This window comes from Haemorhous mexicanus, chromosome 6, assembly GCF_027477595.1.
Source record: "Haemorhous mexicanus isolate bHaeMex1 chromosome 6, bHaeMex1.pri, whole genome shotgun sequence".
Classification (NCBI taxonomy): Eukaryota; Metazoa; Chordata; class Aves; order Passeriformes; family Fringillidae; genus Haemorhous; species Haemorhous mexicanus.
Genome location: NC_082346.1, coordinates 26,156,653 through 26,169,995, shown reverse-complemented (window position 1 = coordinate 26,169,995; position 13,343 = coordinate 26,156,653). Strand labels below are relative to the sequence as shown.

At 45.5% G+C, this 13,343-nt stretch overlaps 1 protein-coding gene across 3 annotated transcripts in view; it reads right to left on the bottom strand.

The window, feature by feature from the left end:
* Nucleotides 1–305: 305 nt before the first annotated feature.
* The window catches only part of PACSIN3 (protein kinase C and casein kinase substrate in neurons 3), a 21,180-nt gene continuing 8,142 nt past the window's right edge, over nucleotides 306–13,343 (bottom strand). For 2 of the 3 annotated variants that reach the window (XM_059849362.1, XM_059849361.1), the window contains exons 2-12: nucleotides 9,484–9,569; nucleotides 7,920–8,020; nucleotides 7,328–7,484; nucleotides 6,313–6,548; nucleotides 5,760–5,915; nucleotides 5,025–5,200; nucleotides 4,153–4,273; nucleotides 3,572–3,702; nucleotides 2,864–2,929; nucleotides 2,193–2,353; nucleotides 306–623 (exon numbers count right to left, since the gene is read on the bottom strand). In XM_059849362.1, the coding sequence (XP_059705345.1) occupies nucleotides 508–623; nucleotides 2,193–2,353; nucleotides 2,864–2,929; nucleotides 3,572–3,702; nucleotides 4,153–4,273; nucleotides 5,025–5,200; nucleotides 5,760–5,915; nucleotides 6,313–6,548; nucleotides 7,328–7,484; nucleotides 7,920–7,973 (1,374 nt within the window). In that variant the 5' untranslated portion in view covers nucleotides 7,974–8,020; nucleotides 9,484–9,569 and the 3' untranslated portion in view covers nucleotides 306–507. The remainder of the gene's footprint in view (nucleotides 624–2,192; nucleotides 2,354–2,863; nucleotides 2,930–3,571; nucleotides 3,703–4,152; nucleotides 4,274–5,024; nucleotides 5,201–5,759; nucleotides 5,916–6,312; nucleotides 6,549–7,327; nucleotides 7,485–7,919; nucleotides 8,021–9,483; nucleotides 9,570–13,343) is intronic. The other variant, XM_059849363.1, reaches the window with a different exon arrangement.

Sequence of the window (13,343 nt, the reverse complement as noted above, 5' to 3'; positions counted from 1 at the left end):
ATACTGAAAACTTACACATGGGAGAATAAAGAGCTTTCTGCCAGTCAGCTTGATGGAGCTAAAAAGGGGAAACAACTAGAAGTTCCTTATTACACAACATATCAAAAATTCATTGAACACAATGCCTAGAGGCAGGGTAGACCTCAATACCCAATGCACTATAGATGCATGTGCTCTGAAGTCAAGAAGTATGCTTTCTCTCTTTTATAGAGCTCCATGAAAACACTTACCTCCTTTCACTCAGTGCAAGTCAAAAGGATCTGTTTCCTTCTGCACTCCTACACTACTGTAAGTGCTCAGAAAAGTTTTTATTCATCCTTGTTTATTTTTTAGAAAATCCCTACAGACCTAGATGTTTAAAATGAAGCATGAGTTACATGGAATATATGCCTCTAAAGTCCAGAAGCTGCTGGATATACTGCAAAGGTGGGTTGGGGCCAGGAGTGACCCAGTGACCTCTGCAGGAGACGCTGGTATGGCTGTGAGGCACTGGTGGGGCAGCAGCAATCATGATCCAACCTTCTCAACATAATTAGCAGGATAGAGTCCAACTTGACCAGTGAGAAGTCGGCCTTTGCACCAGCCCTGCTCATCTTCCTCACTAATCTTCATTAGTTCTTCACCTGAAAGTAAGAGCAGTCATTAAGAGGCAGCCTTGAAAAAGGTAGCATGTCATTTTACCCACCTAAGAGGACTTTATTAAAAACAAGACTATTGGTCTCAATCATTACACTCTTCTCCCCTTATAAACACCCTTATCATAAAGCAGTTTAATCAAAACCAGAATCACTGATCTCTTCAGTATTTATACTCAGTACTATCACCTTGGCCAAGGAACTTAAACAGACCTTCACTTCTTCTATTCAGCATCAGAAATCTTTTGTGCCCTAGAGTTCTGCCTGTTTTTCTCTCCCTAAGGAACGTGCTTACAAACCAGAGTGATCAGACAGATCTGAGACATTTTTTCTTAGTGGCCTGTCTGATAGGCAAGTGGGAAGGAAATTCAAGAAGCTGCTAAGCTCTGTTAGGACCCAAAATGCCTATTCTATGATGGAGTGTCTAGTTTGGCCAGTAAGGCATGAGATCAACTGATTTCTCAGACTATGACCAGTAAAGACCTTTAACATTCCCACATCTACTTTGGGAAGGGGCAGAAAGATCCCTTCCTCAACCAGTAGAAGGTCATACTTCTGCCAGAGAGGGATGTCTAACTGCATCAATAGGCACATCCCACATAGGCAGAGTCTCAGAAAGTCACTGCTGTTACGCTGAAGCCTTAATGCTATGTGTTGCTCAGAGCAGATTCAAAAAGATGACTACAGCTAACAAGTCATACCCCATTTCATCTGCTGAGTGGAAAGACAGAATAAAGTCAAGTTACAGAGCACCCATGTTGCAGGATATTTTAAAGCAAGAAGTTAATGTTAGGAAGTTTACTAGTATGGTAACACTGCAGCACAGATATTGGCCTCAGGCACAAGGCCCTGCTACTGAAGGACTTCAGTGACTTCCAGTGGGGGTGTTTTAGAGAGCTATAGCACAGAGATACCATGTAAAACTCAAAACAAGCAAGATCAGAGATGCTCCCAAGATCACGATGTCCACTTGAAGATGAGAGGAGGGCACATGCAAACTTAAATTTAACTAAAGGAAGAAAAGGGGACAGGTCTGTTTGCTCCAACGCTCAATCCTCTGCTGCAGACCAGGATCTCCATTCTCGAGATACCCGTGTTGAGCAACAGTTTGCATAGCTGTTTTTTGCCAGCTGACTTCTGCCTTCAGTAGTACATGTCAGGTGTGCTTTTCCGAAAATATCTATCTTCACATTATTTGAAAAGACAATCCAGAACACCCATTAATTTTTATATCAACGGTGCAAGGGAGAAACATTTAATAAAAGTTCAAGACACAATTCAGACTAAATGCCCTAAGAAGAGGCAGGGGTCTGCTTTCCCTGCACTCTCACCAAGGCCTAGACAGTCTCTTGCCATGCGGCCTCACTACCTTCTGGTCTAGAAAAAACTGGATTTCCCACTGTGTCATGCACCTCGAAGGAGCTGGCAGTGGTCAGACCAAGGGAAGAATAAAGGTCAGTTTTCAAGTGGACATCCAATTCTTATGGAGTGTTTCAATCACTCAGTGAGCCCAAGTGAGGACAGTGAAAGGTTAGTAAGAGATTAGTGCTTCTGTACCTGCTTTAAAGCTCAGCTCATCAGCCTCCTGTCCCGTGTAATCATAGAGTGCTCGTACCCGTACACCTGGTACCTTTAGGTCTTCCTCATGCCCATTGGCATCCAGGCACTTCTTGGGAGTGTCTTCATCTGACCACTCTGAAATGTCTTCCTTCCCTCCACTGTGTGCATGGAAGGTGAGAGGGGACAAGATGGTTGTTAGTAGATTGATCTTTCACCAACCTCCTCCTGAATCATGCACCACCCTGACTCCCCCTGAGACTGCTCTGCTATAGGATAGGGTGCAAGAAGCCCAATAGTCAAGCAAGGGCAAACAGGGAAGAGAGATCCCAGGAGATAGCAGATTTTGTTGAAAGCACCCTAGCATTAGAACCCTGTGGGCCACGAGGATAACTCACTGTCAAAGTATTTTTACACACACACACTCTTCATGACCTCCTCCTACTCTAGCAGACCTTCTCACACAAGGAAGGCCAGTCCTAATTGGACAGCCCAGCTGCATCCAGAGTTATTCCAGCCAAGAATAAGACAGAGAGGAAAAGCTGTGTTTTGCATCCTGACGAGATGTCTGGAATTATGTTTTCCAAGTCAGGGACAAGAGCAGAGGGGAAGAGCAGCAGGACAGACACCTGGAACCCAAAAACCCTGCAGAGGCTATGTTCCATACTAACTTCACATGGGTTGATGCCTTCAGGGTATCATAGAAGAGGCTGTTCTGCTCCTCTTGATAGGAAAACCTGTAGATTGGCAAATAGGGCCCTTGAATCCAGTTGACTGTGAAATACAGCAGTGGCCTTGAAAAATCTCTATATCCCCATTCTTCTCTGCTCAGTTCACTTTGGCCAGAGTCTACCTTTTAAAGCAGGACAGCTACTGTAACAGTAGGATGCTTCTCCCTATTTTCCAGGCTTGCCTCCTAGCAAGGGAAGCAGCTATACTCAAACTTGTTTGGTACTGCTCAGCACCATACTAGGGAAAAACAGTAAGAATTTGTTACCTTCATTTAGGAAACCACACAACCCCCAGCTTTTCTCACCCTGTCTGGGAAGAAGAACTGGGGAAATGCATGCCAGACTCAGACAGCACTAATCAGACTGGGCTAAATCTTGTCACTAGAAGGATCTTTACCAGGAAAGCACTTTGTGAGGCAGAATGTGCTAGACAAAAAATCCCCAAAAACCTAACAAAACAAACCCAAAAGCAAACAGCTACCCTAAACAGTATTTTCTACATGGCCTTTTCCAGAGTGCCACAGGTAAGGCCATGGGCAAGAGACAGGAAATTAAGAAAGAGATTACTCTTACCAGCCCAACTCATTCATGACCCTAGGCAGGACTGTACTTTTCCAAACATGATGTATCCCAGAATTCAGCCTTTACCTTGTCTGCATAGGGGTCTGTGAGACAACACCATCTCGTGTAGGCAAAATGCTGGTCAGTGTGACGTCATCAGCCATCTTGCCACTCTTCTCCTTCTTGGTGATTTGCCTCTGTGTTTCAAGGGACCATTCCTGTCCAGGGAAAACCAGTAATACCATCAAAGCCATTCAGATAGAAACACGCTGTGCATCTTTTCTGCCCAATACAGAACAACAGAAGACCAGGCTGTACTTCAGTAGCAGCTGAAGTGGTCAGCTCAATAGCCTTGCTGGTATAGCAGGCTCATTTCTATTGAATCCCAAGGTGCAACAAGAGAGGCTGTGAGAAAATCATCACACAGAAAGCTGTCCCACGGCCTCCTGTTCTCTTGCAGTTGGATGGCTGGAGTATAGCTTGACAGCCTACGTGTGCCCCTTTGGGCAGCAGACAGCTTGCAACACAACAATTTCAGAAGAGCCCAACGTTCTGAGCCTGCTCAGCAAAGACATGGTCTTTCCAACACAAGACTAGTAATGGCCAGTTTCAGCTGAGCAGATAATTGTTTGGAAATAGCATTAAAACAGTCTAGAATGCTGCCCCACCTCAAACTGAGGCCAATTCATCGCCATGCCCGGTCCATGAGTGTTGCGCCACCACTTCAGGTCCTCCTGGTTGTCTGCAGCCATGATGACTTGGTGGAGATCCCGATACAATGCATGAAAGCTACAACCAGAACAGACAGAACCACCAGTAATCAAATCCCTCAGCAGTTTCCCAAAAGCCAAGTATGAAGGAAGAGATTAACCTCATGCACAATTACCTAGCATCCTCAATCCCACAGGACTGAGCATCACCTATTCAGCCCTAGGAAAACACAGCATCCCTTTCTGGAGAGTCAGCCTGGCAAACGGGATGGGCTTGTTTGGTGTGGCAGTGCCTAACAAGTGCCAGCACAGCTCATTAACTGAGCACTAAAATAACTCAGCACATTCTTACACATGGACAGGGAGGTGGCTCAGATTTGTTGCCTCTACCATAAAAGGGGCACAGAAGATTTTTGGCTGCGCCTGTTACCACTGTGTAACCTCTGCTTAGAGCAACTGGGCTTACAGGCATTACTTGACAAAAGGTCTCTCTACTAAGGGCAAAATAGGTGAAATAGCCATCCATACTAGAAGACAACAGAGCTACTACATTCATTAGCCTGGGATTACATATAGCAACATGAGGCTTTTCATAGAATAGAAGTACACAGACAGGACAGTACTGAAGAGTAGTAAAAAAGGAAGGGTTCAAAGGCAGAAAATCCTCTCTGGGGAGCCTGGCACTGCCTACAATCACAGACCCCAGCACTGGTCACTCTAAAGAGATCTGGCTGATGCAAGCAGCTTCCAGAGACACCAGAACTGGCACACCTCACCACAGCCTATGCACTCCAGGCTGGCAGAATTCCACTCTGCATCAGGGCCAGTACCTTTCACTGGTGGAGAGGTTGAGATGCTGGTGCAGATTCAGAAGCATCTCCTTAAAGAAGCACAATCGCTTGCGCTCTGCCTCTTGACAGCCCTCAAACACTTGCTCCATGTCCTCCATGTAGCGGGGATTGTAGCGATTCAATTCTTCCAGCATCTTCTCATACTGATCCTTGCACTGTAGCAGGAACACAGCAAGGGTGAGATGTGTTGCCCTGATGGCAAAGAAGTAACAACCCTCCCTACTCTGGCTTGGGACCGATAAGTTTTTCCCCCCCTGCACTGTTGAACAAACACATCAAAGAATTAAGAAATCCCACAGCTGATGTGCCAGTCCATTGTTCCCCTAATATTCTTGCAAGTTTCCTGTTCTTCCTTACTACTCTTTCATACAGGACCTTCCATACTTTCCCTCTTGTGGAAGGACAAATCAGCTATTTTTGGTAGCCAAGTCTTCAGCTCGACAGGTTCCACTCCCTGCACCAAATCCCCTACACTTCTTTCCTTTTTTGTTTTAAATTCATTTATAAATCAGGATCTCGCCTAACTCCAAAGACCAAGATCTTAGTTACTGAAGTCTCAGTCTAGCTCACTAAAACCTCAGATAATGGGATTGCACATCTTCTTACACGCTTCAGCTGAGTAATTTCACTGAGGGACATTGCCACCAATGCTTTTTCCTTTTTTTCCTTGAAAGGAGTATCCTTGTGACCCCCATCCATACAACACACACACACCTTCTCAGCCTCCAGAGTGCACTTCTCTACACGCTCCTGCAACTTGCGCATCTGCTCCTGTGACACAGACGAGTCTGCCTTGGCATGGTTCTCCCTTGTATGGGCCGTTTTCTCCTCCTTCCGGGCTGCGTGATAGTTTTTCTTAGACGTCTCCACCTGCAGGAGAAGGGATGCAGAAAAAGCTATGGTCCTGCCCACATTGATCCTCCAATACTCAGAGGAGTCATGTTAACATTTGTTGGAGTCTGCAGCAACCTAATAGGAATGCCAGTTCAACATTTAGTAAACAATGCTTCAGTGGGAAGTGGTACCTTCAAATGATCTCTTTTTCAGTGCTCACCTGCTTGCAGGAATACAAAACCTGCTACCAGAGTCTTCCCATATGGGAAGGAAGTTATAAAACCACAAAAACATGAGATCCTCGAGAGATCCATCTTTCTTTGAAAATTCTCTGCTACTCCAGCTAACCTAGTTTGTTTGCTCAGTGGCTCTTGAAATCAGGCAGCCAGCTCAACTACCCTTATCTCTCTTTCCCCATTCACACTTTGCTTACATCTTTCATCTTCTTCACCCAGGGTTTCTGGGCCTTGCGGAACCCATCCTCTGCATCCTTTGTTTCCTTGAAGCCTCCAATCATCTGCTTGTGGTAGGCCTCCTTCTGCCAGGCCTTGATCTTATCGGAATCTTCACCAGCCAGGTGGTTCCGGACAGCCAAGTGAATTTCACTCAGTTTGTCTGCAGCTGTCAGGAAGGCATGCCAGGCCTTTTCCAGAGTACCATACTGTGGACCTGCAGGAACGAGCACCAGAGAGACTCTTATGCCTACTGCCCACAGAAGGGAATGCAGATTCTCTTCCTCTCACATACATCCTTACAGTAAGGAATCACTTCCCTAACTCTGCCCCATCAAAAAAGTCAGCATTGACTGGTCTCCACAGTTCCACCAGGCAGCATCTACACTGGCTGTTAGATCTGGATGATGGGCATTTCTTTGGGCAGCTTCAACTGTCCCAGACAGTGCCTGCTAGGAGAAGGTTCCTGTAGAAAATTCTCTTCCCAAATCCGGCTTAGGCTTCAGAGCAGAAAGCAACATTAATTCATGACTGAGGCTAGGCTTCTGTTCCACAGACCAGCAGGTCCTTTGGGACATCTGTCCCATTGTTTCCTGTTACTTTGTGAGAAACTGTCAGTTTGAGCACACTGCCACTAAATCACAGCATAAGTAGTTATTCTCAGACTGGAGAAGACAGCTAAGCCATCCTTAAAGAGGGGTATCTCCAGCTTGATTTAAGACATGGACTGCCCAAGGACTTGCCAAACTAAGCACAAAGATTTATTTATTTTTTTAATAACCACTCACATGACAAGAGAACACATCTCCAAGTGAATCAGAGGACTGACTACAAAAACAGGCAAATATACAAAAAAGACACCCAAGAAAGTTAACCCCTTCCTGGGGAGGGGAAGCCTGTCCCTCAAGGAAACAGTGTCACCTCAGTAAAAGACAGCACTCAAAGAGGGGAGTGCAATGATTGCTTCCTGTTCCCAGTCTGATATGCCAACTTTACCTCTCTCCACATTGGTCCTCCACTTACGGGACCATTCTGTCAGCTGCTGGGCATAGTTCTTCTCTATCTTGGCTCGCTCCTGGAAGCAGGAGATGAGGTCATTGCAGAGCCGGTAGCCATCATCCACACGTTTCACTGTCCTCTTGTAGTTTCCAGCCTGAAATGTCACACAGCATTATCGTTTATACCACACTGACTTTCACATTCCTACAGTTCACACAAGAGCAGGTCCATCATTGCACGGGGAGGGAACATGAGCTCTTCCGAATCCAGCATCTGGGCTCAGACCCTCCTTTGGCAGTCTCAGGCAGACACAGCACTGGAGGGAAGAAACTGAGATGCTTTGCTTGCTTCTCTCACAGCTCAGATCAATGTCAGCTGAACAAGGAACTCTCATTCCACAGTATCTATGGAAGAAAGACTCACTACTCCCCGCAGTAACACACAGCATGGCACTGAACCTTCCCACAGCTCCTCCCTTCCACTCCTCAAGGGCAACATGTCACCACAGACCTGGAACTCAACCCAATTCCACCAGTGGGTGGTAAGATGACACTCCTACCTCCCTCACACTCCAATTATCCTTTCTTACCTCCCAGAAACTGCCCCCAGGAGCCTCCCCGCCAGCATCATCTTCTGATGACATCACCCTCTTTTTCTTGCAGCAGAGAATGTTTGCAGATTTCAGTTAACCTGAGAAGAGAGAAAAGTGATTTCCATCATAGGCTGAGCCTTTGCAGACAGCATAGTTCTCCATGGCTCTTGGAGCTGGAGGAGCCCAGCTTGCTGCCCTTCAGTCAGGTACTGTCATCAGTGCCCCTCTAGCTACAGATGACAAGGTCCAGCAAAGATACCCATGGCTGAACTGGCCTCCTCCCTCCCTGCAAACAAGAGGCCTCCTTGGCAGGCCTGTAACACACTGGGAAAGGATATTGTAGAAGACAATCTTGCCAGCCTTGGCTGTGCAGATATCGGACATGCTCACGAATCCAACACTCTTCAGCAGCACCAAATACTTCTGCAGAGATTCTGGTCTTAACCAAAGCCCTTGAGAGGGTAACAGAAACTGAGGTAGCTAAAGCTATTTAAAATCTGCCTTGAAAGACTTTATTTAAAATCTTGTGTCAATGGAGATGACTCCAGCTTCCCAGTATGACTCAGGATTACAGGATTACAACAACTGAATGGGGAAAACAAGGCTGAGCAGTCAGCAGGCAGGCATGTCTTGAATGGGGAGGAGCCCTAGAAGCTGCCCACCAGCTGAACTGGGCTTGAGCAGAAGTACAGAAATGTGCTGGGCCATACCCAGCCAAACGGCAGCGCAGCACACGTGCCTGTTACCCATCAGCACTGCTTCCCTAGAAACATCCCTGCACAGCTGCTCTTTTCACTACACTCACTGCATTAGGCTCAAAATCTAGACTGGAAGGTAAAAGGTTCCTGTCATTCTCTGCTGTCTCAGAACTTCTGCCCATTCCCCTGTGTTAGCCTGCAATGCCAGTTTGTTTATGAGGTGGTACAAAGCCATGAATTCCTTGGGGAGAGGTTCAGGGTTGTTCTTGTGCAAGAATGAGAGAAGGAGTAACAGGACCCAAGCCCAGTCGCTTGCTGACAAACCCAGTTCTTTTCAGATGAGCCCAGGCTAATGCAGCATGCATGGCCTTTGCTGCCACTTCTCCTCTTGCACATTCCTAGTTATAAAAAGCTTCCCTCACACCCCAGAGAGGTATCTGCTCATTCTGCCAGCCCACAGAGCATACAGCAGAGCAGAAGATCAGGTCAAGAGTCCACATCTCCCACTTCATGCAAATTCTTCATGGTGGCATAAGCCACACAGTGAAGCGCCCCAACCCAGACTTGAGGAATTTCCAACATTTGGCTATGTTTGCCCAGCGTCATCCCATGGAGTGTGTCAGAAGTATATTAGTGCTGTTCCTCTGGCCTTCTTCAGAAGGCTGGAAAAGCTGAATTCCAGTCACTGAAGCAAGTTGTTAAATGGGATATGACATTCAGGTACACAAACCTTGAAAAATTAATTCCTCCACCATGCCATCAGCTGTCCCTGTCCTCCCTCCCCACATCTGTCACCTGACTGCAAAGCTATCTTACAGCCTCCAGGGCACAGAACTCTACTCCTGGCCCCAGTAACTACATACCTGAAAGCTGAAAGCGAGACGCTGCTGCAGGGGAGCAGTGGGAAGCTGGCAAGTGTGTCTCAAGCTCTTCAGACTCTGAAAAAAGACTGGAGGAGACAGAGATGGACACGGTCAGACACTCCTTTGCAGGGACGATGCCTGTTCTGATGCACACAAAGGGGTGTCCCTTTTCTACCAGCTACTTAGGAGGGGCACCCTCTGATATAGCAGCTGCACCCACTGTGCCTCCCAAGATGCCATGTTCCAGCACGTAGGAGAGATGCCAAATCCTTGTGTCACAAGATCTAGCCCCAGAGAAAGTTAAAATAGAAACACTGGCGTGGCTGACAGCACTGTGCAGGAAAGGTAGCATCACAACAGCTGAGCACAGGGAACGGCTTGGGCCAGAAAGACCTAAAATAAGCACCCAGGCACCCCACACGGGGCCAGGTCCCCCTCACTGGACAGTGTCCAGTTTAGTAAACTCCACCACCTTTGTGCCCTTGCTGCATACACTTTTACACAAAGCTGCCTTTGAGAGAAAGAGAGAAGGACACACACATAGCTTCTCCAGTCTGCTTTAACTAATACAAAGATGTATACACAAGTCAAAGAGCTTGATAACTCTACATAAATAAAAAAAGAAAAAAAAGCCACCAAAACTTACCAAAATGCATATACTGGTCTACAGTTCCTTTAGTACAAGAGCACCTAGCACTGCACTGGTAGAATTTAGCCCTCTAGCAGGAGAGCTTTTTTGTCCCTTGCTTCTGTAAGCTGTTCCCATCACATTCTCAGAAATACTTTATTTTGCTATATGGTACAGGTAATGGTTATCAGCTTTCTACAGAGCAAAGAGAAGTAAAAGGTCTGCAGAGGCTAAGAAAAGCCAGGGCAGAATAAGATATTTTTGTTTATCTCACATTTACATCCCTGGGGATTTATCTCAATCTAAAAAGTTTATTTATTTAAAAAAAAAGCCCAGACAAAAATAACAAAAAACCTCAACTATACACAAGCAAAAAAATCCCTTCTCAGTCACTTGCATGCACTCAGCTGAGGTTGGAAGGTTAGGGCAGCTGAGAGTAGAAACTGCAAAACACAGAAGTGGGATTTTCAGCCAGATGATAAGACCATTTTTAAGAAGAAATGAAAGAAGGTAGGGAAACAGAAGGAAGGAAAGAAAAGCAGATCAGGTTATTGCAAACTGATGACTTTTGGTGAGGAAGGAGAAAGCAAGAGGTTGAGGGGGAAGAGTTGTGACTGAGTTGTCCAGGTCACTGGATTAAAGGTTAAGGCTTCCCTGTAGTCCCCAATAAAACCAGAATAAACATTCCTGAAATTGCTATGATTAAAAAAAACTTTGTGCAGGTATGTAAAAGTGTATTTAAAACCCATCCTTTCTTTCTTTCTCCTGATGAAGACATAGATCAATGATACATGACACATGAATGCTGTATCACTTTTTCCATGGTATCCCTCCATCCCCACTTTATCAGGAAGCAATGAATCACAAACATGCCTTCCATCTCTACTTTCCAATGCAGGCTGACTACATGGTACTTTAATTTGGGGGGGTAAATGCAGAAAGCTGTTGTTTGGCAGTATATGCTTCATTATATGAGGGACAGTCAGACTAAGCAAACATCCCAAACCACGAATCCATTCTTTATGCAGTTTCCCTGTTAGAATTTGAGTCACATCTGCTTGCTTTCTCAGGAATCACCAATTCAAATAACCAGATTTACTATCACTAACAGGCTCTGAAATATAATAGTAGCTGTGCTGGATCAGACTAAGGTTTATCATGGCCTCATAGCCTTTCTAGACAGCAGCCAAAAGGAGATACCTTCCCTCACAACAGAACAAGCATACATGATGCCTCCCTGCATGCTCTCCAAGCCTCTAACCACTTGCTGACAGGAACTTCCCTGAGCTGGATGTGCCACCTATGAATGAGCACTCAACAGATTTCTCCTCCATTAATTTCTTCAACCTACTTTTGAATTCATGTGATTTTGCAGCATCTGTAATATCATGTGGCAAAGTATGCCACAGCTTAAGGCTTTACTGGAGCCATCAGCACAGTGGCTGGGGGGGAAATACAATGAAGTGGTATAATATTTCTACAGGATAACCTCCATGACCTGAGTAAGCAGTGAGTTGAGTATATATTTCCATAGCAGTTGTATAGTCGTTATAAAAATCCAGAAAAATCCAGCTTGGTAGAAGCAAAAAGGTCAAAGAACAAGAAGGACCCTTTCCTGCTGGGCTTTTTCTGGACTTTACATACTTCATGAGCCCATGTCTGTCAGCAGATCAAATTGGATCTGCATGCAGACATAGGGAAGGTACTTAGTACTGCAGAGAGGGGGTGAAAAGAACAGCTGCTGCTGTCACCCTGAGTGAGCCCTGGACAAGCAAGTAGATTGCCAGTCCACCCCTTCATGCCAATCTATTCCTGAAATACCACATGGCGTGAGCCACTAAGTGTTTGAGACCAGGGAAAACCCACGTTTGACGGAAAAAGTAAATATATATGCCAAAGCCTGGACATTGTTTTACAGCAAAGTAAGGATGACAGGGATACCTCATGGACAGCCTGATTTAGCAAGAGCCACCAAATGATTCAGGAGGGCTGGCAGAGCTTGTACAGTTTGAGCAATGTAGCTGGAGTTATATTGGATCAACTATAGTTTTATGAGGGCCAGTACCACATACCTCCTGATGCCACTGCCACCTCTGCTAAGAGGAGGCTATCTAGCAAATTATATTTGCAGGGCAAAGGAATGTTTATGCCTACCTTCCCACCTTTATTTATCAGCTCTCACAGTTAAGAGCTACTTAAGACCTCACAGCAGCTCCTGCAAGATGAGGTCTCTGAAGAAGAGGGAAAGAGTGACTACATTGTTATTCATTTCACACCTCCAGAGGAATGCAGATAAAGGCATCACAGACACCACTACAACCAGCAACATCAAGCAAATTGAACCACGGAAATGACAGCTACAACTATTTATCCTTTCTGTGTTAGAAAAGATACCTCCCTTCTTCTCCCACATACCTGCTCTCACTTAGGAACCAACATAATTATTAGGCCACACCTGCTATCAACTCCCTATTAAGTTATCAAAAAATGCTTCATGTTCTCTAGCTGCAGAAAGATGGAATGGCTCATGACTGTCTCACTGGTTCTGAGCTCCACTCAGGAAAATACCTGAGGGCTCATTGTGATAGAGCTGTTTCTACCTTTAAGCCATGTTGTTATTCTCACTCATGATCCAGCAGTCAGGGACATGTCTCAGATCACAGATCAAGGTCTGCCCTCAGACCAAGGTCTCAGGCTAAAACATTCCCTTTCAAAAATACCTGAAACCCATTACACATTGTAGGGTGTGCCTTGTTGCTTCATGCTTTCACAGCATCTGTGCAACAGGGTCCTGATCCACAAAGAAAACTTCTAGATCCAAAAGTAACAATAGCTGTTGTCCATTGAAAACTTTCCCTCAGGCAGGTAAACCACAGAAATTCTCTTCCATCTATACCACATTCCAGTACTTCCAGCCTCCAAATGCCCAAGGCACCACTTCTATGCATTGCTTGACTGCCTCCTGAGAATCCTTATGAGCAACAGTTTTTCTAAATTCCCCAAGATCAAACCTCTGAGCTCTACAAATGCTCAAAGGGCTGCAGTCCTGCAGGAATTCATCCACACAAAGGTTGTGTATTGCACTAGACAAGGCCTTCTGCCCAGCTTCTCTTCTGTTTCCCAACAACAACAGCAAATGCTGGATACAGACACATGTAGGAACAAATTGAGTAATATTTATCTAGTAAGTGAGGCTTTGGTGAAGACACATTTTTACTGGATCAATTTCTAT